The sequence below is a fragment of the Ursus maritimus genome, unplaced genomic scaffold, assembly GCF_017311325.1.
Source record: "Ursus maritimus isolate PB19 unplaced genomic scaffold, ASM1731132v1 scaffold_8, whole genome shotgun sequence".
Classification (NCBI taxonomy): Eukaryota; Metazoa; Chordata; class Mammalia; order Carnivora; family Ursidae; genus Ursus; species Ursus maritimus.
This window is the reverse complement of record NW_024426996.1, coordinates 342,962-369,939: the sequence shown is the minus strand read 5'-3', so window position 1 is coordinate 369,939 and position 26,978 is coordinate 342,962. Positions and strand designations below refer to the sequence as shown.

Sequence of the window (26,978 nt, the reverse complement as noted above, 5' to 3'; positions counted from 1 at the left end):
TGTATAATGAACCATTTACGGTACTCCTGAACAGAAGTTTTTATAAAACCAAATTACCAAAGTTCTAAGTTTTCATTCCAAGTTTCATACAATCACAAGTACTGTATCTGACTGCTTCTGAGTAAAGGCAATCTAATGAAGATTTAGACAAAGCCAAATTTCATTTCACTTACTCAAAAAAAAAAAAAAAACCCAAAGAATTTAGGGATGAAAATATTTCAGTGCTACAATCTAACACCACAGTTCCATCAACTCGAAGAGGAAAAACTGGTAAAACGACCACAAGATCCAGAGGTAACCAAACCAAAGTATGCTATCTAAAAAACTGAAGCTCTGTGTATCAAATTTACTATAAATTGAAAGCAAACAGAAAACAACAAGAGAAAAACAACGAATACTTTTATCAGTAAACTGACTCAAGACTTAGAAATCCAGAATTTATACTGGATCTCTTTAGACACATTCTAACACCCTGGTTTTAACTCCAATCAGTGCAAGTCGCTCCTTCTCAGTGTCTGTACTCCTCCCCTAGGGCAACCATAAAGTGTTGGTATTCCCCCAGATCTATCTTCTGACCCATACTTATTTTGGTAACTCTTGAATTTTTCTCTAGTATAGTTATTAATTCCAGGACATGTATATTCAAATGCCTGTAAATATTTATCTTTGGATGTCTCATGTATCCAAAAACTCAAACCACAAACCAGGAACTCGTAACTGATCAACGTAGTTATTAAAGGTCCTTAAAATCTCTGAAACTGGCTTCTTCTCCTTTATGCTCACTCCACTACCCCCTTCGTTCACGATCTTACCATCTTTTGTTTATATTATGGCAATGGCTTACTTCTGGTATTCCTCCCTGCCTTCACTGGTTCTTCTTCTAATTTATCCCTTACCCTAACGCTGAAGTTGTCCTAAAACACAAGTTACATCTCTGCTTGAAATCTAGCACAGCTTTCAAGATAAAAGTGCAAATTCCTAAGCACACAAGGTGCTTTATGATCTCCTTCCCACCAATATAGCTGGTCTCATCTTCCACCTCTTCTCCTGAATATGCTCTCCTTACTGCACTTAAAATATTTCACATCTCCTTTTTCTCCGGTTATTTATTTCTTCCACTTGAAATATTCTTATCTGTATCTTTATCTTCTTCATCTCTAGGACCATACCTACACTGTAGGGCCCATCTCAAACTTAAATGTCCTTAAAAAGATAATACAGCTTTCCCTTTATTCAGTTCAATATGCTTGCTGCCCTTCTTTTATACCTTTCTATACAACACAATTATTACCCAACATACTTATATAACTTACTTATATTTTCCTCTTCCTCTAGACTACAAAGTTCCTTAAAAAGGTACCGAAGGGAAGAGTTTTCATGCATCATTAACCTTTGCAGGAACTGACATTAATATACTTAAAATAAGTTGACAAATAACCCCTATGGACCAATAAGACAATACCTATGAACCAATTATTTGACCAGATGGTTTCTGCAGCTGATTCTGCTCAGGCTGCCAAAGGTTACGTTATATTATCCAAAAATGGTACTTTTTTCCATGGCTGTATCAGAGATTAGATGGAAGTCAGTGTGGTTCTCTAAATAACTTCAAAATATCTTTCTGCCAGCTACATTTCCAATTAAAGGAAAATCAAGTGTATAAATATCAGATAAGGAGTTAATTTCTCCTAACTGCATCAATTGTTAATGGGAACTGCCCTTAATACAAAAAAAACAGAAACATAAAATCCACCAAAGTTTAAAAACCACATAGCCAGTTTTTATTAGTATTTGTGCTTCCAAAGTATTCTACCTTCAGAAAGCATAAGCCAGTTCAAACACTTATTAGGAAGAAGCATTTTACCTCATAAATTTAATGATCATTTCCAGACTACAGAATGCTAAAATTCAATTCTGTATTAACTCTGTATTAAAACTTAAATTAGAGGCTCCATTCCTTAGTCAGGAACGTATAGTTAACGTGGCACTGCCAATCACTTTTACTGACCTAAGAAGTACTCCAAAGCAAAAGTACTTTTGTCACCATTTATTCTTTCAGCAAATCTGCATATACATGGATTATTGTACCACCAATGGCCCTATGTTTTAGCTCAATCTGCATGTCACATATTAACAAAATTAAGCAATTATTTATCTAATCAAACTGTGATGTTTTATCACAAAAATGCAATCAAAAGCCAAAATAAGAATGAGTTATTTCATTGATGACTCTACAAGTAAGAGTGACTATTAACTATTAGCAAAGTGGCATCTACACAAGTGCTTACTTAAATATAGTTTTTGCTTTTGTTAATCAGGGAATATTAAAAGAGTTCTGATAATCAAGTATTTGTTTTTATTTTTATTTTTTTTTTTTTAAAGATTTTTATTTATTTATTTGACAGAGATAGAGACAGCCAGCGAGAGAGGGAACACAAGCAGGGGGAGTGGGAGAGGAAGAAGCAGGCTCATAGCGGAGGAGCCTGACGTGGGGCTCGATCCCATAACGCCAGGATCATGCCCTGAGCCAAAGGCAGACGCTTAACCACTGTGCCACCCAGGCGCCCCAAGTATTTGTTTTTAAAAGCAGAACTGTCATTAATATACATTAAAAGGCTGCTGAAAAAAATTTACAGGGAATACCCGTAATCTGAAATAGGTATAAAACAAGTGAAAAATGTTTTTTGAAGATAAAAGCAAATCAAGTGAACAACTATAAAAAGGTCAGGCTAAGCAATCTTCTTTTATTCTCTGAAAAATTACTAGTATAAACTACTCACACTTCACTTTCATTTACTCTTAAGTATATTCCTTACCTTTTGGAAAGACAGTTCAACAAACAGTGAAGTCTCAAAGTCCAGGAGAAAAACACACTGGTTGCAAAGAGCTGGTTTATTATGCACACCATCCAATTAGAAGTCTTGATTACCAACTCTTTATAGTGCTTTATTAATACGGACAACTAATTTTTATAAGGAGGTCATCTTAAAAGCATCGTCTGGATCAAAGATGAGCTTTTATTTGGCAGAAATGTTAAGGTATTTTATTGAGTACTCTGCTTTGACAATTGGTGATCTATAATGAGAAAATTCTAGAAATTACAAATGCAAGTGCCTACAGAATCGAGGTAGGCAAAATGAAGTGGACAGGAATAGTGTGAGACACAAACTCCATATAAAAAAGGGAGGTAGCTGCTACTCTATCTCAAGCCATTACTGCTGTGGAATGAAGGTCTAGTCTGGTTTTTTATGCAGATTGTCAACTTTTAAAATGTTCTGTGGACCAAACTGGGTAAAAGTCACACTAAGTTAACTATGTGCATTTAAAATAAATAAATCTCAATTTTGTTACCAAACAAAAGGAAGCATTTTTAAAGCAAAATAAAATTTACAATAGTAAAAACAGTCCTTGTAATTGGAAGTGAACAATTCTTACTTTGAATAGTTTCTTAAATTAGGATAATAAAGACATTTCAAATTAAGAACCTAAATATCCCCCCCACCATCACCAAGTTTAAGTTGATTCACAATCACCTTACCATTAGACCCTAACATTTCATAACTACTCTTAATCATCCCTGCTATGTTTTTCCATAGAATTTCTCCCACTAAGCACTTTATTTACATATCCCAGGTTATCACACTTGTTTTAATTCCCTGTCTCTCCCAGATTTTCAGTTCCCCAAAGAATGAGGGGGACCATGTCTATTCTTTTTTTTTTTTTTTTAAAGATTTTTATTTATTCATTCGACAGAGAGACAGCCAGCAAGAGAGGGAACACAAGCAAGGGGAGTGGGAGAGGAAAAGCAGGCTCCCAGCGGAGGAGCCCGATGTGGGGCTCGATCCCACAATGCCGGGATCACGCCCTGAGCCAAAGGCAGACGCTCAACGACTAAGCCACCCAGGCGCCCCGACCATGTCTATTCTTAATGGCTGGCACATAGTGTGGAATCATATTGATTGAGATATTAAAAAAAAGATTACAATTATCAAAATAAGAACTATGGAATAAAAATTTACTAACTTTTCCATGAGCCTTTCTCCTTTTAGAATGTCAGACATCTAGCTATTGACTGTTATCTCACCAAGTACATTACTAACACTTATGTTCAGATTAAACCAAAAAAGGGGGGGGGTGCAGATTAAGACATACATGTAACTTAGAATAGAAATCCTCAAGTGCCTTCCAAATCAAAAAAATATTAAGTATTGTGCAAGATACAGTCTTACCCAGGTTGTTTTATTGCGCTCTAATTCTGTGAAATTCTTAGATGGTATCCATAATTCTGAATATTCAATTATCCAGCATATACAGTTTCTTATCTACCCAGGATAGAAAGGAATTTTGCTGTATTCAAAATATCACTTTCTACCTAAAAATATTCAAATTTTGTAAAAAACTAAGGTTCTACAAAGAATCAAATAAAACAATACAACAAAAACTTAGACTTTCGGCAGCAACAGGAGTAAGATCTTTGAGTAACACCATGGTAGAGCCAGTAAATTAATTGGCTCTGTATGTAAAGGGAAGCTCTGTGACAATGCTTTTATATTACTATGAAAGACAACAAGGATAAAGTGGAAAAATATTTGATAGGTCAGAGATGCTATATTCTAGGACAGACACACAGCACATATAACAATGACTAATTCATTAAACTGTTATGTCTTTAAAAAACAGTACAACCATGGCAATTCCAAAACAATACTACAATGTAATAAAATAAATGTAAGACTAAGTTAAATTCAACTAGGTCAACGCTGAATTTTTAATTAAAAGCAAAATGTTTTAATTCTTAATACTTACAGGTCCCATAATTGTGGCTTGCCAATGAAACACTACAGAAAAACAAAACAAAACTGTTGTTATCTAAAAATGCACAAGCTTTTTTGAAATTAGCCATTAAAAGCAACTTGAGAGTTACTTACTATCATCCCCAACTGGACCTGCAGAACATTGTGCTGGAGGGTCACGGGCCAAATCGCTAAGTTCCTACACCAAAACAGAAAATGATGGGTTGGTCATGTAACCATAATAAAAAAACATAAGCAAGGAAACAAAGTCAACTGTTTATTTTCACACCATTCTTTAAGGAACATACAATCACAGTTCACAATAATACATTCGAGTAAAAGAGAGAAAGCATAAGTGACCATAGTCCAGATCCAGGGACATAGTAGGCATAGATAGGAAAATTTGTTACACCAACAAAAGCTATCCAAACCAAAAAAGTTATCAGATACTTTCATGGCTTGAGAAGTTAGACAAAGCAGTTCTCAATATTCATGCTGTTTGCTAAACTTTCTGGACATCTCAGAGGCCCCCGTTTCTACTATCTTAAATCCTGTTATTTCTGAACCACACTATCCACAGACCTCATTTTCCACTTGAAAAATCTCTCATGGGGCTAGGTAGGTATCCTTTTTGGTTTGATCTTATTCCTGCAACTCAACCATGTCTTTCATACAATGTTGAGTAAAATTACAACTCTGGAAGAACCTGAAGTTTGCTCATAGTAAAACACGCAGTTTCCAAAATTCCACCTGACCTTGTATTTACAAATATGTACTTAGCTCTTCCATGGCTTGAACGTAACAAATATGGATAATGTAGTAAGAAAATACAGTTGTTTCTTTACTGTTTTTATTTAAGATGATATAACTTTACCTATATATACCTATAAATAAATTTCTATAGGGATTTATAGACCCATGAGATAAAAGTAGGCTTCAAGAAAAAGACAGGGAATACACAAGAAGATAACTAGAGCAAATATTTGCCTCTATGATATGGTCAAAATGCACTTTAGGAAACAGCCAATTGTTCAGGGAGTCATCAATATAGGTTCATCCCATTAAAAAAAAAAAAAACCAATGTAGAAGAAATGTCCTTGTGGTAATCATGTCACAAAATATCAGAACATTATGTTGTACATCTAAAACTAAAAACGTTACAGATCAATTGTATTTCAATAAAACTGGGGTGGGGGGTTGCTCTAATACACTCTGCTAACTTGCTTCTGAAAACTCACACCACCTCTGCTTTTAAGATTATCAGAACAGCCAGAGATCCCGGGATTCAGTCTTAGGATAATGGAAGATCAGATAATTTCTGCTTGCCTTTGTAAATATACCTTCATATGTTCAGCATATTTAAAAACAGGAGAAAATTCATTCCAACCACTTTTGATCCTGATCAGTAGGAATTACAGAAACTCTTAACTGGAAGTTAAACAAATGGTTAAAAGAAACTATGGCTTTAGCTTAAAAATAAAAACAAACACCCTTACAAAATATCAAATGATTTTGAACCAATTAAGTTTTTGAAAACTATACTTTTTTGAATAAAAATAAGAAATGTACCTGCAACTTGAATTGACTATCCGTCATCAAGCAAATTACTTTTTCATAGGCCAGATTTTTTCATATGGTATTTACATCCCATAATCAGCCACTTTTGTTATAATGGGAATCTACTTTAACTTCATCTCAAGGCATAAAAATTTTAACTGTAGAGAAGAATCAAGTAGTCTAGTCTAACTGATATGAACAGAGAATTCTCCGATGTTCCAGAGCTTATATACCAAGTTCCTTTGTTTAGCCCACCAAAAAAAAGATACTAAAAGTTAACTTACACAGTCGAATTCCCTCTTTCCTTCAGGAACACAAGGGTTCAAAAAAACCCAAAACCAAAAAAAACCCACCAAAAAAAACCCCAAACCCCCACAACCCTCCCCCCCAAAACACAACTTACCAGTTCTAAACCATGCCCTCTTTTTCCACAAAGATTTACCCCCTAGTTTCTTACAGTGATCTATCCCAAATTATGTACTTATTAGTTTAAATGCCTGAAAAAAGGATCTAGCAGTTATTTTAAAATAAAAACCAACCTAATGATGGTTGATCTAACAAAATACCCAAGTAACCTTGAAGCAACTTCATTATAAATACAATTGCAGGAATCTGTAAAGTTGATCTAGAATACATCAACATCCATTTGAAAATTACATACATTTTAATTACGAAGAACATAAAAGAATATTTCTTATAGAAGAAACAAGTTTTTAGGCACAATATTTATGTATCATTAAGCCTTTATATGCTGGCATTATTACTGTAGAGTGAAGGTCTAACTTCAGCTTTTCCCTCCCATAATTTCAGGATCTTATTCTCAAATATTTTTTTTTAAAGATTTTATTTATTTATTTGACAGAGACAGCAAGAGAGGGAACACAAGCAAGGGGAGTGTGAGAGGGAGAAGCAGGCTTCCCACCGACCAGGGAGCCCGATGCAGGGCTTGATCCCAGGACCCTGGGACCATGACCTGAGCTGAGGGCAGACGCTTAACGGCTGAACCACCCAGGCGCTCCTCAAATAATTTCTAAATGCCTTATTTTCCAAGTTCTCCATGACCAAGACACCTCTGAAGTAATAATCAAAGATCTAAAATTAGGCCAATTACCTTACGTACTAAAATCTACTTTAAATGCAACACTGAAAAAAATGACCTAAGTTATTTTAAGGATCCTTTTAAATCATGTACCAGCACTCACCTCTAAGATAACAAGTAATTCTCATGACATTATTATGCCCATAGCATAAGCAAATGAGATTACAGAATAATATCTCAGCAAGGGAAAAATATGAGAAAGAACACTGACAAGTCATCTTAGATGCTCTTATCCCACCTTTCATGAAAATGTTTTTCCCTTACTCCAAACACATGATTGTAGTGTTTGGTTAAGGGTGGGTGACAATCACCCATTACTCAGACAGGGCTAATCACAGAATTTTGTTTCTTCAACCTGTGATTAGCTCAAAGGGTTGGAAAGTAACCTAAGCCAGGACCTGACCTAATCAAGTCCATCCATCTCTGCCTGGTTTTTCAAACTGAAGCTGAAACACTTCTTCCTTCTCTAAATCAGGAGCTGTAAGGATGTGACCTAGTGCTGTTGGCAGGCATGTGCCCTGAAATTACATGGTGAATACAAAGAAAAAGAGACCATATTGAGCAGCAGAGATAATAAGAGCTGACTTGGCATATACACATGCAATTTTAGTCCCTGAGGTTGTAGCTTGCTCTGGGTTCCTATAGCTATTTTCCTTTGATCGTTAACCACTCTGGTTTCCTTCTAATAAATCCAAGGGGGGGGAAAACCCCAAGAGTGAGGAGACCCATTCTAAGTAGAGAGCTGCTGGGACCCATATAGACTTTATCCCACTGAAGCACAATGGAATGCTCACATTTTGTTTTTTGAAAAACACATAAGAAATGAATCTAAATGAAGCAGTCTTAAAATTAAGCTAGAGGGAGCAGTTATGTCCTGTCTAGCAACTTTTAATCTAATCACAGAAACCAGAGGTTAATTTAAACCCATTTCTAAAATGAAAAGTGCAATAGCTGCTATTAAAATTTCAGCATCAAAACATTTATTCACTTACAGGGAAGACTGCATTTTTGGTATCCTGCAGGTTAGGTTTGAATGATACCAAGATAAAACATGAACGCCTTTCCCAACAGACTGAGCTAATATAAAGTAGGCACAATGCAAAAACAAAAAAATATATTTCAACAACGTAAGTGCTTAAAATAAAGGCATTCAAATGCTTTGTGAATCCTAAAAAGGTAACCACTGACCTTGCCTGGGTTTAAAAACAGTGACAACTGAGCTAGGTCTTGATGGAGATGGATAGGCATTTCAAACAGAGAAACTCACTCAAAGTTTAGGGTATGAAAGAACACAGGCTGTAAAAATTTGCTTGTAGTCCGGCATACCAGAAACACAACAGAAACAGGTAAGGAAGTTGTGCACGTGGCCAGAAAGGTTAACCACGGCTGGATCTTTCATGAGCTTTGAATATGTCCAAGACTATCCCAACGGCAATGGGAACCATGGATAATATATATTTTTTTAAAGTTTTACTTACTTGTTTGAGAGAGCAAGTGGGGGGAGGGGCACAGAGAGGGAACCCTAAATGGGGCTCAATCTCACAACCCATGAGATCATGATCTGAGCTGAAACCAAGAGTCAGATGCTCAACTGAGCCACCGAGGTGCCCTAAACCATGGATGGTTTTTAACCAGGACTAAAACAAATTTGGTTTTTACTATTTTTAAAAACATCCTGGCAAACAGTACACTAGAAGGGATTCTTTTAATTTTTTTCACTTACAAGTCATATCCTGAAAGGACCCATGAAATCTGTGTACCCAGCCTGTTAAGTAAAGCTTAACATTTTTACTACATTTATTTAAAAAAAAAAATTGTTGCAGATATAATTGAAGATCCCTCACATACTCCTCAAATTCCATTCCCTTTCCAACAGGAGATAACAGATTATCCCAAATTTAGCCTCCACTATTTCTCCACATTTTTATACATGACTAGATATGTACCTTTTCACATATAGTATTGTTCTGCAGGTCTTCGAACTTCAAGAGATAAAAACTATGAATCTATACATAGACCTATATCTACATCTCTCTTGTTCAGAACATCAGCTCTTACCATTATAACAAGTAAACTGATTACTGACCTTCTATCCCCAAAATACACATATGCCTGCACAAAAATTTTAATTTGTGGGGTTATCCAGACTCATCCCCATAGTGTAGGAATCCCTAATACAATGGACAGAGAAGTAAATAACTACATTAGGAAGCTATAGTAATAATTCAGGTGAGAGAAGAACATGAGAACTAAGTCACTGAGGATGATAAAAGATCTTAAATAATGAACATTTTATCCTTACAGCAATCTTATGGAAATAAGCCTTATTTCTACTTTACATCAGAACCCCTTACAGGGGAAAAATTGCATCAAGTGTAGGACATACTGAACTTTAGTGTATCTACTAGACACTTGAAAATTAGAGGTCTAGGGATAGATGTCAAATGGCTTTTTCAAAAGGGCGTCCTTACATCAAAGATATATTTAAAAAATCTGATATGGCATTTGGCAAACTGAAGAAAAAATGTCAACTGTACCAACCCAACTCTATTCTACTCAAGGTGTATTTTATTTACTGGACTTAAGATCAATTTTCAATGAAGCGCCTATTCAAAGAATTTTCAGAAGTAGTTTCGTCTTTGGTTTTAACCTTATGAAAGGACTTTAAACCCTAAATTTTCAAAGGCTTTAGAGACAAAAACAATTTGTAAAATTATATGAAGAACGAAACTGTTAGCTCTTTGCTTCCCAGTAGAGAGGAAAAGTGGCAAGGACCAAAGAGAATGGCTCATATATAGCACCTGTAAAGTCTTAATACTGCTGACCGTCCCTTTCCCCAAGAACAGCATTTTCTAAAATAGCAAAGAGGTTGGCAGGGAGACTGGCACACACTAGAAGTTGCTAACGGTTCCACTCCAGGTGAAGGCACACGAAAATGGACCAAGGGCATACAAGGACATAAAAAAATATAACCTCACCAAAGTTAGACATCTCTTTGCCATGGTGTGTTCTTCTGGAAGGAATTTTCTTTTTGGATCATCTTCCTCTGAACTGCTTCTCCTGAAACCTTCCTGCACACCTGGCTAGCATGAGAATCCAGGCCTCTTCTGACTTAGAAATATGCTTCTCCTTTCCATTTAAAAGCCTAAACAGACTCATAGGATAAGGAGTCAAGCAGATCTCTCTAAAAGGCAAAAGGTACAGCTTAAGCCACTGAATGTTCTCATCTGGAGGTATACAATTAAACAGTAAGGAGTCTGACCATTCCTTTTCTGGGACTCCTAAGAGAAAGCCTACAGTTTATCTTGAGAAAGATCTGTGCTTTGATCATTATAGCACAGGATCTCTTTGACAGTTGACTGTTAGAAGTAAATCATAAAGGGTGCCCAGGTGGCTCAGTCTGTTGGGCATCTGCCTTCAGCTTGGGTTGTGATCCCAGGGTCCTGCGATGGAGCCCCACCTCAGGCTCCCTGCTCAGCGGGAAGTCTGCTTCTCCCTCTGCCCCTCCCTCTGCTCATGCTTCCCCCCCCCGCCAATAAATGAATAAATAAAATCTTTAAAAAAAAAGTAGATCATGAAAAGGCTGAGATACTGGCTTAGAAGTCTAAACATACTGCTAATTATTTGCTTCTTGCTTCTCTCACTACATCTTACTCATTTCAAAGAAGTGAAATGACTAACCATAGACAATGAAGAACAGGAAGCCAAGGTATTAAACACAAAGGTATACAGAAATGATAGGGAAGTATAAAAAATGGTCTCTGCCTTTAAAGAACTTATAAACTGGAAATATAAGAACTATTTATGAATAATGGAGCTACACAGCAGCTATGTCAGATCAGTGTACGGTAAGATTTAATGCCTCTAGGAATTACCACTTAAGCATTCTGCTAAACGTGTTCTTAATGTGTTAGATTAACATAACCAAAGTCAGCATTTATGAAAACAAAGATGATTACTAAGGTAACGTCAAGTTCACCAGTTCCATCCCTGAGTATGGTAATTATCACCACCATGTTCACGATTGTTTGTTATCTCATATTCCACCATTCATCTTGCACATTATCACACAAAGGTCGTAATTGACAGTAGAAGCATAGATACAATTCCCATATTAACTTTTGGGAAAACATAGGAGTTCATGCCATTACTGAAAGGTAATTTCTTGTATTCTATCACAGAGTCCATTTCTTTAAAAACTTTTGACTTAATGATCTGTATAACTATGTGAATCAGCACTATAAAGGCAGCCCTTGCCTCTTAAAACCTATACTGAGCAACAGAAACTACCACCTTGGGGGCTGGAGGAGATGAGGCCATGAGGTGGGAGGCAAGAAGAGTGCCTTTACAAGAAATTCTGAGGTAAGAATCACCCTCAAGGAACCTTTACAACGGAGCAAAACAGAAAGGTACATATTCAGACCAATGACAGGACAAAATGCAGTACAATTAATTGCCTAATTAGGCCGATGAGAACTGCTCTAATTGTTCTTATAAAGATCAGGTTTACTATGAAGTAAAAAAATTTTCTTATTACATTTAATGTTGTGAAATTTTTATATACCATGTGTAGACACAAATGGTAAGGAAGGAAACAGCAAACATTTCAGAGATGTAACCTTACCGTAAGTTATTTCAGAAAAAGGAAGCCTGGCAAAAATATTTTGGGATCTGAACAATTTTATAGATCTATAGACTTAAGAGAGAAGGAATAGTCGCTTTAAAATCATTTTAGTTTGGAATTTATAATTTCTGAGAAATCCTGAAAGTTTCTTTTACCTTAAGGATTAACAGGCAGGTAGGTGCTACAAACCATGTCTCATTGTATCACTGACAATATATTAATTTCCAGTTTAGTTGTAATTACAGGTGAGACAGTGTGCTTGTTCATCTAGACAAGATACAAAGAATGGGTTGAACGAATAATACTACAATTTTCTTTCTTTAGATCACTACTGAAGTCACTTAAAATTATTCAAAGCTATTCTTTTCTAGGCACTATCTAAATGAGCAAAAACAGAAAGCCAAATTTAGGTTCTCAGATTTGATACATACAAGCATACGAGACATTTCATAGATAGAAAAAAACAAAATTAACAGCAGTCCAGTGGTGGAAAACATCCAATTATACATTAACTTGGAAATGATAATGCTAGGATGAATGTGAACAAGTACTCCATCCTAAAAATGAACAAGTAACCAAGTAGTGATTCACAACTGAAACCTCCAAGGCCAAATATGAAGAACCCAGCTATGAAAAGTTGAAAGTCTGAATGATACAAGATTACGTTGAAAGTATTGTTGGAGATAAACATCAGATGTTTAAGGGAAAGTATAAAACACTTAACTGAATTTTTTCCTTCCCCAAACAAGGCAGAGGGTAGTTTTGAGAATCTACCAAGGTTAACTTGTCTAGTAAGTTATTCACTAAATGCATCTGTTCTTAATTATACTGTTCAATTTTCAAATAAGATCACTGCTGTTGTAGCAAAACCAAATCAAGAACACAAAATTTTCCAGTTAAAGAATGAAAATCCTGTACCTTTGCTAATTTCAAAAGTTTGTTTTGACACTGAGAATTAAGTATAAATAGAAAAACCACCCTAAGATGACAAAATATAGTACAGGTAAAATATTTAGATAAACTATCTTTAATAATAATAACGGGTAAATCTGATACATGAATAAAGGTTACCTTTAATTTCTTTTCAATAGGTGTTTCCCATACTTGATTTCAATTCTTGAAAGGTAAATTGTACAAGGTGATAAACACCTATTCATGTGTTTATATGCTTGTTTCTTCCACTCAAAGCAGAGATTCTCATGGGTAATGACAAGGCTTCCTCATTTTTTATCTCCTGGGACTAGAATACTGTGCTGAACAGAGTAAAACCTCAGTAAGTATTGATTAAATGATTATCCCTAGGTCTATGGATCTCAGAATTACCTAGGGAACACTTCAAAATGATGCTTGTTCCCAGAGAAAATGATTCCATGAATCTGCTAAGATCCCATATACTATATTAAGATCTCTGCTCAATATCCTGATATATAAATACAACTCATGTCAAAACCCACAAACCATAACATATTCCATAGAATGCAAAAGCCAACCTAAGACTTGAGATTTTAATCTGAAAACTTTTATGTCAGTAGTAGGAACCTAGTATCTTCTTTACTAGAAAGGGATCATTATAGTCAAGAGTCTGGAAAATCTTCAAGAATTGACTGTTATCTTAGACTAACAAGGGGTACTGAATCCTTGAGTTAAACAACATACAACCTAACAGATACCTTATAAGAAGTAGTTTGTCTCCTAGTGCAAGTAAGAGTATTCAATTTTATGTTTGTAGGAATAACGAAAACTAGAATACTGCAGATGAACAGGATGATGACAGCAATGTCAGTCACTCAATAAAATTAAACACCAAGGTCACCATGACCAGCATCCATGAGTCACACAACCGTCCCACAAATTTAGTTGGCTACAGAAGCACCATGAGGATCTTAAAGAAACACCTACAAAACCACGTATCCAGCCTACAGGCTCTTTGGGGACAAGTGTATCTTAAGATACCCCTAGCAATTGGTTGGCACATGGTAGTTCCCACAGTCCTTGAAGAGACTAATCAAAAAGATAATCTGCTTTCAAAACTTAAGGTAGTGAACAGCTTAGTTCACAAATTACCTGTGAGGGAGTAAGAGTAAAGTCAAATCACAGTTATTTAAATGTGAACTGGGAGAGGAGAGCAACAGCTTATTTCAGGTAGTAAGACCAAAATGACATTCATTCACCTGATTAAACAGAAATTGAAATCCTTGGAAATAGTACAACAGCATGGAGTTTAAGAGCTTTAACTCTTGAGGCAGACTATCTCATCTGAATCTCAGTCACTTAACTAGCTGTGTGACTAGATAAGGAATTTAACCTCTCTATGTTTCCTTATGTGTAATATTGAATGATAATGAGCATCTATCTCAAGAGAATTGTGAGGAGTAAATGAGTTGATTCTTATAAAGGGCTTAGAACAGTGCTTGGTACATAATAAATTTTAAGTCCTAGCTATTATTAGCAGTACAGTAATGCAAAAGAAAACCTTTTTGATTACCAAAAACCTAAAGGATGATATAACCGTTAAGACACATTATGGAGCAAGAGTGTCCATGTTCTAACCCCAATTCTGCCATGGTAGGACTCTGGGTGTTTGTTTTTTTTTACCTTTCTGTGCCTCAGGTTTGTAATCTCGAAATGGGGTAACAATTTAATTGTACCTACTTCCTTCAGTTGCTGTAATATTAAATGAGTTAATACAGGTGTCTCAAATAGTTCTGACACACTGCAACGACTCAAAACATTACTCTTCTAGGCTCGGCTCACATATTTTATGTAAAGTTCTTTTTAAACTTCCCAAAAATACAAGCACTGTAGTTATTTTGTTTAATAGGAGTGGTAAAACTGTCTATGGTCCTCAAACACCACTAATCAACTTGGGAGTTCCCATTTTTGATTCCTGTTGTTTAATAAATATCCCTATAAAACCATACTACAGCTTATTAAATAAATAATACAGCAGAAAACCAAGTAAGATTGTTTGATAAGGCTGCCTGGTCTAAGAAATACTCAAAATATTTTAACGCAGCTTTAGGGGAAAAAAAAAAATCCAAAGGCTTGATCAAATGAACTACTAATGGCCAAAAATATCCCAACGATAAGCATTTCAATAGTTATCAACAAGCAATATGGATATCTTAATATTTGGAATTTGGGAGCTTCAGACAGTAAATTCAAAACAAACAGGTATATGACACAAGAAATACCGTACTAACATCAATGCCTACTTGACCTCATATTTCTAGAACAGAGGTCCCTAAAAGAGCCATCTCCCGTTAACTACTCACTAAAATTCTGTTTGGATCTTGGATTTTTTTCCGTTTCATCACGAGATTCTGACATTAACAGCTAAGTACCAAGCCACATGCCTTTCAAAAACTTTCTATAGGTTGAATTAACAGTCCCACATAAACAGTTTCTTCCAATTTGGAAAGTATTATGTCCAGTTTCTGTATTACGCATACCTTCAAAATATTTACAATAGAAGACAATCTGGTATTAATGAAAAGTACTGAACCACGGAAGTTCTTCAATTAAAGTTTCTGAATATTAAAAATAGTGATATTAAATAGCAGTAGTAATAATCTGAGTGCCATGCGCCAGGGGCCTGTTCAAAGCCACACATTAACCTCTTTAATCCTAAAATAAACGAACAATATCTAGAAACCTAAATTTGTTTTGCTCACTGCTGCATCCCCGGTGTCTAGAACATACTAGGCACTCAACTATTGCTCACGCATACAAAGTATTCATTTTATAGAGGCATACAAATAACTTGCCCACTCCCAGAACTCTAACTGGAGCATTTCTACCCCAAAGTTCACATTCTTAACTATTATATTGCCTCTCTAGAGCTTTTAAATCATTAAGTGGTGTCACAGCAGCTGGGTATCACCTGTAAAAGAAAAAGAATCAATGAGACCTTCCTTTAAAATGTTCTGTTCCACATGCATAAAAAGCTACGGATTTGAAATTATTCCACATCTTAGTAACCTGAATTCTCATATATAAAAGGTTTTGATTTATACTGAATACTATATTCTTTGTATTAACTATGCTGTAAAATAGGACTATGCTTCTCCAATGTATTACTGGCCTTAGAAGTGGTCAGAGATGCTTAATCCTTTTTAGTTTAAATCGTTAACTCCCAAAAATTTTTTCCTCTCCTTTCCCATTCTCTCAAAAACAAAGATTTAAGTTTATATTTCACATAAACGCACAATGACAATGCAATGATGGACTAAATCAAAATTCAAGATTTCAGCCTCAATACATTGCGCAAAGATCTGAACCATCATCTTTCATAATACCAGTTTGGTCAAATCAACTCCAAAGTTACACGTATTAAATAAAATCAGGCAGCATCAGGTCTACTTAGTAAAGCCAAGTCCTTGCCATTCCTTCCACGTAGAACCCCCTTAAAAAAAAAAGTAACCCATCCGAAGTTTCTAACCGAAGTTTCTAACCCACAACCTCCTCTGTCTCCTAGTTTTAGTAAGGCTGAATTTATTCCATGACATTTTTTTCAAGTTAGCTGTAAATACTCCACCCTCCTCGATTGTGCAAGAACCAAACACACCACACATACACAAGTTACAAAAAAGGGAAATACAGTCTCAGAGTTTGAACATAAAGTCTTGAGCAGGACGTCTTAAGAGCTGTGCACAATCTGATGTGAAAGTTAACATTTAACAAAGAATATTATTTCATATTATTACGAAAAGAGATGCCGGAAAAAGCCTGAACCAGTTAAAGCAGCCGCCATCTTAAAATGCGGGATAGAAGTTAGAGCAAGAAAATGAGACTAAACCACCGGAGGTGGAGGTTCCACTCACCCCCCCACCCGAGCCTCGAAAAATCCTATTTTTTCAACTTCTATCCATAGTTTAGTATCAAACCACATTTTAAGTAGCGAAACAATCTTCTCCGAGAGCGTTATTAAATGAGCTGAGGCAAAAATAGGTACACTGAACCTTCCCTTACTGCCATCACACCCCTATAGTCACCCCTTCCCCCAAAAGAAGGGAGCTTCCAGAAGCCTTTTACATCAGTTCCCAGTGTCCCTCTGATAAATAGCTTCGGGTGAGAAGTCTCAACTACAGAATATAGGAAGTGGTAACACAGTGTCAGCCCATCTCCTCCCAACCCCACGTATTCTTCTATAACCTGCCCAGAGTCGATGAAGTTTGACTAGGCTCATTCACTACCTTCAGCCACCAAGAGACTTCTACACCGACCCCCAATTAAGTTCGGGACCCGCCAGATTCCAACGATCTTCTCCCCTATGAGTTTATGATTCTTCCCCCCTAGAAAACCCAAGAGCCTTGCTCTTACAACTGAAGTTTTTAAGCACCGAGAATAGGGAGCGCCATGACATCTGCTGGAGCGTCTCTCGGCAATTCCGATTCTCAAACAAGACTAACTCTTCTTTAAGAAGCAGAACCGAAGCGCCTGAAATCACTCTCCCCCACCCCTAATTTGCGCCGATTCCACTGAAACATACTCAACATAACACCTCATTCGCCACAAGTGTTGTTTCTAGCTTTAAGCCTCATTTCTTTAAAGTAAATCTGCGTTTCCCATCCCCCAAGAGAAGTGACCCAAGGAGAGACGTTTTCATAATTTTACTTCCTCCCCACCCCCACGCTTTCCTCCGAGACTGAGTCTTCCTTTCCTCCCACGACCCCATTCCCTTCAGCCCCACGGATTACCTTATTAATCCGTTTCAGCGCCATAGTCTGTGCTTTTCGCCTGGCTCCTCACTCTCTCGGTGTGTGCTCAAAGGTCCGGCCAAAACTCTTGATTATCCGGGCGGCAGGGAAGGATTGTCTCTTCGTCTCACACCGGCTCTGCCAGACACAGGCGCCTTTTGCAAAAACGGAGCAGATCAGCACTCGCACAGGCCCCGGAGAGACCCTGATGAATCCAGGTCCCTTAAAACGGTCGCGATCCGGGGTGGGTGGGGTGGCGTGGCAGAGCCACCAACAGCCTCTGTGCCGCGCTTCGGCCCGAAGAGGAGGCGAGGGTGACGGGAAGAGCAGAGGGGCGGCTACAAGTTTGACTTCCCGGCCTCTCGAAAGGAAGAGACCCGGGTGGGAGAGGAAGAGGCGTAGGAGAAAGGGGTGGGTGCGGGGCAGGGTCCGGAGCCCAGCAGAGGAGGAGCCGGGGCCTAGTCGGCGCTATGCCGGCGTCACTAGGGCAAAGAAAGGCTAGGGGGAGGGGGAAACAGGAGACTCCGGACTGACGCCGGGCCTCCTTCGTTTCTGCTCAAAGGTGCGGCCAGGGAGGGAAAGGAAATAATAGAAGAGAGACTTGATGTGTGTTGCTGTTCCCGCAGCTAGAGCTATTCTGTGTCGGCCCCTGACGCCACCGTACACTCCGCCTTCCAGCGCGCTCCCGCACGCGCCCGCCCAGCCACCGCCACCACGCGCCTGTACTGCCCCTGAGGCTCCGGCTCAGGCGCGAGGACGCGCCCATTCCCCCACCCCCTTAAACAGGAGAGGCCCTGGCCTCCCCAGCCTTCCCACCCTACCCCACCCAACAGGCTGGTCACTCAAGCCACCCCAGGCCTGTATTTCCCCCTCTTACCCGGCCGGCCCACTGGCCGGCCTCCCTTCCCCTAGCCGTCCACACCCACGCGTACAGAGGGGCCGGGGCCTCCCTCAAGCTGCGGCCTCGGCCTCCTCCCCGCGCGGCAGCTGGTGCCTCCCCGGCCCTACGGGGCTCACGCGCACGACACAGCCACAAGATGTCCGCTCTGACGGAACTACTGCCAGCTGCCACGCTCCGCCCCTCCCCCCTCCTCCTGCCTCTTCACCGCCGCGTATCAGTCCGCCAACGCCGCTGTCGCGAGCACAGGACGAATCTAAGGATGAAGGGGAACGGTTTACTTCCTATATGCAGGGCAGAGTTTATCTGTGCTATCCCCTTTTCCTCCTTTTCGGAACAGCACCTTCTTACTAAACAGATCGGAGATTGGACTGGGAGGGCGGGGGCCGGAGGCGGGTCATGGGCTGGGGGGAAGGGTGGACGAGCGGCGGAAACCCTCAGACTCAGAGAAGCATCGAGAACCGGAAGGAGACCATGGCAGGAAGGTAATGGAAGCGGCAGCTGCGCGGTCGAGACCCACGCCCCTCCCAGCAGCGTCCCCCAATTTCCTCACTTGGTATTGAGGCGGCGGATCTCGCGAGAACCTCGTGGCTGGCTAACAGGAGCTATAGCGCTGCAATGACTTAAGGGCAGTTTTGTGCGCTCTTCCTGATGGGGGCCCGCCCCCAAACCCTCAAATTCTCGCGAGATGCAATAGGCACCGGCTCGAGTTGGGGCGGGCCGTCTCCTGGAAGCACCGCCCCTGAATGCTTATGCCTGTGGGAGGGAGAGGAAATGGAATTCCCCGGAGTGGTTAGAGCGCGCGCCGACACATCCGTCTTTCACGCGCCCAATCAGGAATGTGCGGTGGGAGGTACCACGGTTTAATTACTAGATACCTTTAGTCCTGGTTGATCCGGGCTTTTGAAGTTTTCGGTGAAGCAGGTGAGCGGTATTTACTCTCCTGCTCGTTTGGGCTGGTTAACCAGTGGGAGGAGGCACCCTTCAGAATGGGAACAGTCATTTTAAATAGAGCCGGCGGGCCGCTGCTCTGCGCTCACGTGCGGAAATATAGTGTGTGTGGGTTTTTTTTTTAAAGATTTTATTTATTTATTTGACACAGAGAGAGACAGCCATTGAGAGAGGGAACACAAGCAGGGGGAGTGGGAGAGGAAGAAGCAGGCTCCCAGCGGAGCAGGGAGCCCGATCTGGGGTTTGATCCCAGGACCCTGGGATCAGGCCCTGAGCCGAAGGCAGCCTATAGCGTATTTCTGACCTAAAGGGTCAGTACTGAGAAGAGTGGGCCCATATAGCCTTTCCCAGAATTACAGCAGCCTAGAAATCAAATTCAAGTATGAATAAACATGGAGGATGGGAAGTTAGGGACGGGCTATTTATTTGCCTCTCACCCTACGCCAAGATGGAGGTACTGGAATAGGTTTAAAAACTTTTTCTGCCTCTTGCTCTGTTTCGATTTCTAGATTCACAAAGTTGCAAAACTCAAGAGATCAGAGTTTTGGGTCAGAAAAACTTACCACTTAACTGAAATATCGACGGGGTGCAGAAATAGAAGGATAGAATTGGCCTGTTTTAATGTGCCGGGTGTAAAATATGGAGAGGGTGGTTTTGCTCTCTAGTGTATCCTTCAGGCAAAGGGTAGTACAACATTAATTTTTGAAAGGAATAAAGATAACAGCTGACTTGTTTAAAGTTTTCTAGGATTCCTTTCTAAACGAAGTAGATATTTTAAAGAATTAAATAGAAATATAAACTTGTGTTTAAAATATACTTAAAAAGGGGCGCCTGGGTGGCACAGCGGTTAAGCGTCTGCCTTCGGCTCAGGGCGTGATCCCAGCGTTATGGGATCGAGCCCCACATCAGGCTCCTCCGCTATGAGCCTGCTTCTTCCTCTCCCACTCCCCCTGCTTGTGTTCCCTCTCTCGCTGGCTGTCTCTATCTGTGTTAAATAAATAAAATCTTTTAAAAATATATATATATACTTAAAAAAAAAGAAAAGCAGCAAGTTCTCTCATGTTATGATAAAGTATTACCTAATGACTAAAATAGGTCTGTGATGAATGGGCTAATGTATACTGTTTATGTGACCAGAGTGTGTGTCATAGAGCAGTTAGTGAAACAGTGCTTCTCAAACTAGTATCCATGTGAATCACCTAAGGATTTTGTTCAGAATGCAGTTTTGATTAGTAGGCCTTGGTGGAACATGAGATTTTTACAGCTTTAACAAACTCCCAAGTAATGCAGATTATTCTGGTCAGAAGACAACCCTGTGAGTAGCAGAGCACTAAAGTGCTCATCACATAGCCTATTTTTGTTCTACCAAAATAATCTTTGTTCTCTGTTTAACTGGTCTAATAGAGTAGAAACACAGAATTAGGCAGTTGGGATGGAGGGTGAAATCCAGGTTTGAGTTCTTGCTCTGTTCTCATTTGTGTGATACTGTGTGGTTACTTACCATCTTAGTTTCTTCCAAACTGAACTATACATAATAATTGCTTGCCTTTTTCACAGGATTATGGTATGGTTCAGATGTCATAATGTACGTGAAAGGGTACTGTAGACTACAGTGCTGTGTAAACATAAGATATTAATGTAACCAATCAGACATTAACTGGCCATAATGTGAAACATGTGTAAGAATAATCATAAATATAGGTAATGTTTATTCAACACTTGTCATGTGTCAGGTATGGTACTTATTAACCTCCTTTTACAAATAAAAAAACTGATGCAGAGAGAGATTAAGTTACTATTCCCAGGGTCACAAAGCTAATAAATGGCAGAAGTAGAATTTGAACCCATGCAGTTAACTTCAGGGTATTTAACAAGCGGAGTTACATATTGTCTTTTAACTTAGAAAAAAAAGGAGAGTAGGATGTTTTATATTTCTACTTTCAGTGTCCTCTGAATCTAATTTTGTTTGACTTATTTCTCCCTCTGTTTTGTTCTTTCAGAAGTCAAGGTTACAAGAGTGGTAGAAAACATTCCTACCTACCCAAAGGGAACTCACTATATGCAGAAAGTCCGTAAAGAAAAGTCCCAGATAAGCCAATTTGTATTACCCTAATCTAAACAAGATTCAGTATGAAGGTATAATGGAACATGTTAATGCTCTTAATCAACAAAGCACAGCAGACTGGGACCAATTTGAGGTCAGAGTTCTTAACTTTCGTGCTACAGACCACTTTGGCAGTCTGGTGAAGCCATGAACTCTTCTAAGAATAATGTTTCTAAATGTGTAAAATACAATTCATAGGAACAGTTATAATGTGATAGAAAGTATCTCATCCCTAGCGGTGATACAGACATAGGTAGAGCTCTTTGTTGCTTACATTCAAAATTGAAGGAAATGCTAAATTTCAGTTAGAGATTAGTGAAAATAAAGATGCTTTTTTTTCCCCCCATCCAAGTTCACATACTCCCTGGATTCTGTCCATGAACTTCATGATAAAAAATTTTGGGTAAAGTCTAGTGGGCTTATTCCTCTTGGTAAGCCTTGAGGGGATTGTGAAATTTTAACATACAGTTATAATTTATATTCATAACAGTACTGATTCATTAAAAAAAAAAGTTTAATTACTACCAGTATACTCTCATTCAGAATGCATGGAATTACACGATAGGTTTAGGAAATAGTTTTATCCCATTCGTTGATCTTTTTTTTTTTTTTTTTAACTATACCTGTAAACATACCCTATGGAAAACTTACCTATGCAGATGACTCATTCCCCAAGCATTCTGGTAACTTAGGTTTTACTATATCATTCTTATTTATTACATGCCTTTGCAAATAAGATGTGGCAGAAGAACTGCAAGATGAAAATAATAGCCAAAGATGAAATTAAAATACCATATAAAATTTTTAATAAGTTTTAATAATTATTATTTGAAGTACTATGTGTGGGGTCTTTTATTTCATTATCTTATCAAATCTCCATTATATAGATGAAACACTCAAGGTCTTAAAATTACTAACTAGTAGAGTCACGATTTAAACCTAGGCAGTCTTACCTCAAAGCTCACACTCAGCCAGCAAGCTGTTTGATTATTTTTTAGTCCTTTGACTATTAGCCAATATTAATTTGCCTAATAGTACAACAAGTACATATTTGCTGCCTCAATTATTTATGCATTTCTTAGTATTGCATGTAAAATTCCACCCAGTGACTGAAAGGAAATTTCTAAATTCTTCCTTTGCAGCAATATTGGATAAAGTATCCAACATCACCTTTAAATAAGTGGGCGACCATTTGGGGCTAGAAAATTGTTTTGCAGAGATTTTTGTTGCAGTGGAGTTTTGCTTAGAAGATGAAGAAATCTTAGAGGTAAAATTAAAAGGAACATGGCCTAAAAGCATTTTGATGCTTTAGGGCAGTTTAGGATTAGCTGAAAATTTAAAACACTACTTACATATCTAGTGTTAGAACTCACTTTACAGTTGCAAATAAGGTTAAAACTTTCATTCATTTGACTATTTGAATTACAGTGGTTGAAATGGCTATCTGATAAAAAGAAAAGACATGTTTTTTATATTACAGTCTTATAATGGGTTAAAAAGCTTTTATATATAAAAGAAACATTGTCATTCAAAAATTAATACAGATACAAAAATGTTGAAAAGATGAGCTTTAAAAAATCCTTCTTAGTGAATATTGAAGTCTCAGAAACTTTCTAATTATGGTAGATCAGATGTTGCGTGAATTGATGTAAAACACAAGAAAAATACAAAGGATCAAGAAAATTAGTATAAAAGTGGCAATGAAATAAGTAATAACTAATGAAAGTGTGTCAAAGTCCTAATGTTATGTGAATGTATCAGTGAAGCCACTTAATTATAAAAATCCGAGTACCAGGGTTAATTAAAATGTACTTGTGAATGAATAAATATAGTTAACATAGACCGATACATATACTTAGGTTTATTGAGTCTGTATTTTCAGATCTTTGTAACTTTGTCGTGGAATTTTATAACTTGCTAAGGATACTGGTTCTAACACACTGTATTAGTTTAATTAAATTTATTAGTTTAATTAAATTGTAAATGCTGTGGTCCAGATTTTATATTCAGAATCTATGCTTACATTTGCTGCTTGGAATAGGTAATTTAGAACTCAGGTCAACCAAATGTTATTTCATTTTGTTTGCATAAAAGTTAAATTATTCCTTCTGTATACTTTACCAGTTCAGAATCTCATTTTATGATCAAGACAAAATAATGTGGTTTAGGGAACTGTACTTTATTTATGCTAAGAACATCATTTTGACCTTAAATTAAGATGGTTTTTGGTACATAATGAACCATACAGAAATGTTCGAGCTAAAAATAAATTTGAGCATTTTCACATAAAAACATGTATACATGAATGTTCAGAGTAACATTATTCATAATAGCTAAAAGGTGGAAAGAAACAAATGTCCATCAGCTGAAAAATAGATAAATAAAATGTGGTATATCCATATGATGGAATAGCATTAGTTAATAATAAAATACTGACACGTGGATCTTGAAGCTTGAAAATATTCTAAGTGAAAAAACCGAGACATAAAAGCCACATGTTTTATTCCATTTATAGGAAATGGCTAGGAGAGGCAAATCCAGAGAGACAGAAAGGAGATCACTGACTGCCAGGGACTAGGGACAGGGAGAGTGGGGAGTGATTGCTAAATGAGTATGAGGTCTTTTGGGGGGAGTTGATGAAATGTGCTAAAATTAGATAACGATGATGGTTGCAGGACTCTACAGGTACACTAAAACCCCCTGAGTTGTTCACTTGGAAAGAATGTTATGGTATGTGAATTACCTCAGAGTTTAAAAAAAAGCTAATTAGAACCAAATGTGAAATCAACCTGAAGCTTATGACTAAATATTTTCAGTATCTCAACATTCTCAGGTTACTGATGATAAATAAATATGGCATCCTTATAAAATGTGAAAAATTTACAGCCAGCAGTAGGTTTTTCCTTCAATACAAACAGTATAATCCAGATTCGATTTTAATACAATAAGCCTTTGCTATCAGTTTTAATTTGGGGGTATTTTCACCAATCTTATTTAATGAATAAAACATACTGATGAAAGTCAATTTTAAATAGCACTGTATTTCCTTGAAAATAAGAGTTCATAATTATGGCCAGAAATAGAATACATCCAATTACAAATAGTCTATTTTAAATAGATAAAAACTTTTCTTTAAAACTTCGGATGAATTCAAGTTAGGTTGAGAATCATGGATAAATCATCTAGATAAGGATTTTGAGGATTAGGTAGTGTCAAATAAGAAAATAAACAATTTAGTAACAAGTTTGATGTGCTTTATTGAAGGGAAACAATCCATGAATTGGGGGAGCATACTACCTAACAAACAGTAGAACACTCTCAGGGGATTTTGGACAGGAAACAGTTGTACAGAGCATTAGAAGCAGTACGATGGTAGCAGCATGACTGCCTAGGAGGTCCTGTTTTCTAGGGTAAGGTGAACTAGCTACAGCTGAGTTAAACGACTGTGATTGGTGTATGCTAGGTTTCCCCGGCAGATGTTTTCCGTAAGCTCTGCCTGATTTATGTTGAGATTTGTGACCACGTGGGCCAGGCTTCTGAGGTGGCCTCCGTTTTGTGGATCCCAATATACAAATTAACTTTATCAGTACTTAACTAAAAAATAAGTACTTTGAATTAATATTACTTTCCAATAATAAATACAATCTTTGTTGCTTCAATAACAATATAAAAAAATCCAAAGGAAACAGATACTGTAATTTAGACCAGAAATGGATCATTGTTCTACCAATACTGGGTTTGATTATTTAAATATATCTATGTGAGAATTCTTTAGTAAGTTAATAAATTCTTTCATTAAAGAATTGTTAAGAGTGATGGGAATGCTGTACATAGTGGTTCTGAAGGATCTGATCTGTGTAGTATCTAAGTAATTTAATGGAGGCATTAGTTTTGTTTTAATATTTATTTATTAGAGCGTGCACGCGCACAGGGGGCAGAGGGAAAGAAAGAGTTTTAAGGAGACTCCATGCTGATTGCAGAGCCCATGTGGGGCTTAACCCCAGGACCCTGAGATCACGACCTGAGCCGAAACCAAGACTCAGATGCCTCACTCACTGCGCCAGTTTTTAATAACACGCTATTTGGTACCTGTTGATTTTTTTCATTGCACAAAAGCAGTGATTTTAACACATGGCACTAAAGAATGAACGTAAGAAACATTTCACTATGTCTAAAAAAACCTTAACGAATTTGGCTTACTTGGTGTTGAAGAAATGTGACAGTTTCAGAGATGTCCCATTTTCAAAGCATGTTAAATCCCTAAAGTTAACAATTAAATAATAATGAGATTGGTCTTTACCATATATAAACTTGGTAAGAGAACAGTATGATGCAGGTTCTCCATCTTACAAACAGACTCATAAAAAATGGAGAATCTTGGGTACTACAATACTTGAAATTCAACAAAACCCCCTAAGATTTAAGATGTAATTAGTCACAGATTTTTGTGAATTTAGCTTTTCCTCATTTTCCTTCTTTCTATTCTGCAATAATGGAGAGAAGTGGGTTACTCTGGAGCATTTTAGGTATAAGGTTAAATGCCTACTCCTGGTTTGGCTAGGGCTATAATTAGGGACAAAAGATAAGGACATTGGAGACTACATAGAGAGGTGTGCAGAAGTGGGAAGAAAAATGTCAAAGGCAGAACTGTTCTTAAGGAAACAAGGAATAAGGAGGATTTTTTTTTTTTTCTTCCTCCACTTGCTCAAGCACTAGAAGATCTACCCTCAGGCATAGAATTCAGGCCATCACCATTATGGTGGTTCAGTTTTACACAACTTGATTGCCATTTTTGTACTTGCTAACTTGAAATTTAGTCACTACAACATTGTTCACGTATGATAGTGCATTCTGCCTTCCAAAACACCTCCTCATTTATGGCTTTTAAAAACATCCATTTATAATATGGGACTGCTTTTAATGTAGGTTGAGGCAAAACCAAGAGACTCATACAGTTTGTCTGTCAACCATATTTGGGTCTAACTAGGCCAAGTGGAAGTTTCTCCCTAAGTGAAGGTTTAGACTGAAGAATGTTAATGTAATAGAGACCTATTGATACAATTACTCCCATCTTCCTAAAAAAATATATTGAATGCCTATTATATGCAAGGCATTGAGCCAGATCCTGAAGATAAATAGATGAAAGACCCAGGTGTCACCTTTAAGAAAGTCTTTTAATTGGGGAGACCATTAAGGATCAGAGTCACCGTAATGTGATGAGGGTAAGTGCATGCATAGAGTAACATTAAGGTA

At 37.7% G+C, this 26,978-nt stretch overlaps 1 protein-coding gene and 2 long non-coding RNA genes across 7 annotated transcripts in view; 1 reads left to right on the top strand and 2 right to left on the bottom strand.

Annotated features, from left to right (window-relative positions):
• Positions 1-19,360, bottom strand: part of UBE2D3 (ubiquitin conjugating enzyme E2 D3) — a 28,753-nt gene extending 9,393 nt beyond the window's left edge. The window contains exons 1-4 of one of the 5 annotated variants that reach the window (XM_040624982.1): positions 19,224-19,360; positions 17,773-17,927; positions 4,929-4,992; positions 4,807-4,859 (exon numbers count right to left, since the gene is read on the bottom strand). In XM_040624982.1, the coding sequence (XP_040480916.1) occupies positions 4,807-4,859; positions 4,929-4,992; positions 17,773-17,796 (141 nt within the window). In that variant the 5' untranslated portion in view covers positions 17,797-17,927; positions 19,224-19,360. Of the gene's footprint in view, positions 1-4,806; positions 4,860-4,928; positions 4,993-17,772; positions 17,928-18,704; positions 18,863-18,951; positions 18,970-19,013; positions 19,036-19,223 lie in introns of those variants that run through there. The other 4 variants (XM_040624984.1, XM_040624983.1, XM_040624981.1 and 1 more) reach the window with 4 other exon arrangements.
• Positions 10,408-17,766, bottom strand: LOC103677949. The gene is made up of 3 exons (XR_572574.2): positions 13,145-17,766; positions 12,229-12,340; positions 10,408-10,633 (listed from the first exon to the last, which is right to left on the bottom strand). It is a non-coding gene; the product is annotated as an uncharacterized LOC103677949 (long non-coding RNA).
• A 121-nt stretch (positions 19,361-19,481) lies between the features above and the next one.
• On the top strand, positions 19,482-24,017 carry LOC103677953. Its single transcript, XR_572577.2, has 2 exons — positions 19,482-19,594; positions 21,622-24,017. It is a non-coding gene; the product is annotated as an uncharacterized LOC103677953 (long non-coding RNA).
• Positions 24,018-26,978: the final 2,961 nt, after the last annotated feature.